The sequence below is a fragment of the Penaeus monodon genome, chromosome 32, assembly GCF_015228065.2.
Source record: "Penaeus monodon isolate SGIC_2016 chromosome 32, NSTDA_Pmon_1, whole genome shotgun sequence".
Taxonomy (NCBI): domain Eukaryota; kingdom Metazoa; phylum Arthropoda; class Malacostraca; order Decapoda; family Penaeidae; genus Penaeus; species Penaeus monodon.
The window spans coordinates 6110392-6111621 of record NC_051417.1 but is presented as its reverse complement, the minus strand read 5'-3'; the positions used below and the strand labels follow the sequence as shown (position 1 = coordinate 6111621).

The 1230-nt window shown below is 38.0% G+C and overlaps 1 protein-coding gene across 1 annotated transcript in view; it reads left to right on the top strand.

Annotated features, from left to right (window-relative positions):
- LOC119593391 (hippocampus abundant transcript-like protein 1) overlaps nucleotides 1-1230 on the top strand; it is a gene marked incomplete at its 5' end in the record, with an annotated part of 103114 nt that overhangs the window by 97519 nt on the left and 4365 nt on the right. Inside the window, 2 exon segments of the mRNA XM_037942321.1 lie at nucleotides 227-352; nucleotides 976-1132. Coding sequence (XP_037798249.1) covers nucleotides 227-352; nucleotides 976-1132 — 283 coding nt within the window.

The window sequence follows — 1230 nt, the reverse complement described above, 5'->3', positions numbered from 1 at the left end:
AGCTTTTATGCTTCTGTCTTTAGAAGTGATGCAGATTTTAGAAATGACAAATATGATCAAGGAAGTGTTGGTTAATGGAGAATATTATTGATATAACAGAAATTTAATAAAGCAAAATAACTGAAGAAGTGTATTTAAATTATCAAAATGTTATGGGTATCCCCCCCCCCCCCCCATAATACATACTAAGGTGATACTAACAAATGTGCACATTCTCTCTTAACAGGTTATGGATTTCACTGCACCAATGGTTGCAACATTCATTGCTGTGGTGGGCATCCTCTCCGTTGTCGCACAGACCGCATTGCTGAGTCTGCTCATGAAGCAGTTGTCAAACAAACATGTTATTATGGTAAGTGCTAATCTCATTGCTTTCCTTGAGTTCTTTTTGTATGCTTTGTTTTCGAGTTGTGGATTCTATCATATCATTGTAAGATAAGATGTGTGTATATATAGTTCATAAAATAGTAAGTCATTGTTTTTCAAGTCCTTTTGTTTTATATTAGTCAAAAAAAGTTGTGATGCAAAATAAAGAGATTGGGTATCAATAGGTGTCTGTGGTAAATGTAGGGCTCTCAGTCAAAAGGAAATATTAAAAAGAACATACAGAGTTCCATGAAGTCCTCTGCTCAACGTACCAACTAAGTATTTTCCTGAGGTGTTTTCCCTAGTGGATGAAGCCAGCATCTTCCCATGTAAGTGAGAGAATTGGCGGGATGAACTTTTGTTTATGCTTGGGCTGATGCTGCATTCCCAGAGGAAAAAGAACTGAGTTGTAGAAGTTTGTTTTGTCAGCCTCTTATCTGATCTTTGGCAGATTTTTTTGGTGTGTCTGTACGGATTACTGGTCCTTTTAGCTTCTTTTTTTGCTGATATGGTTGCTAGAACCTTGTGCTCCAGATATTTTGATAACTACTTGAATGACCTTGACATTGTATTTCCTTAATGTGTCTAACACCTTTTAACAACTTGCAGGTGGGCCTCGTATTTGAGATGCTCCAGCTCATGTGGTACGGCTTTGGCTCAAAGATGTGGATGATGTGGGCAGCGGGTCTTCTAGCAGCTGTATCTTCCATCACCTACCCAGCCATTAGTGCCTATGTCAGCACTCATTCTGATGTTGATAAGCAAGGTATATTGAGAGACTGACTTATAGTGGTTGAAGCTTCTCAATGATGTAACTATGTATAGTTTTTGTCAATTGGTAGTACATGGTAAAATGTGTCATTG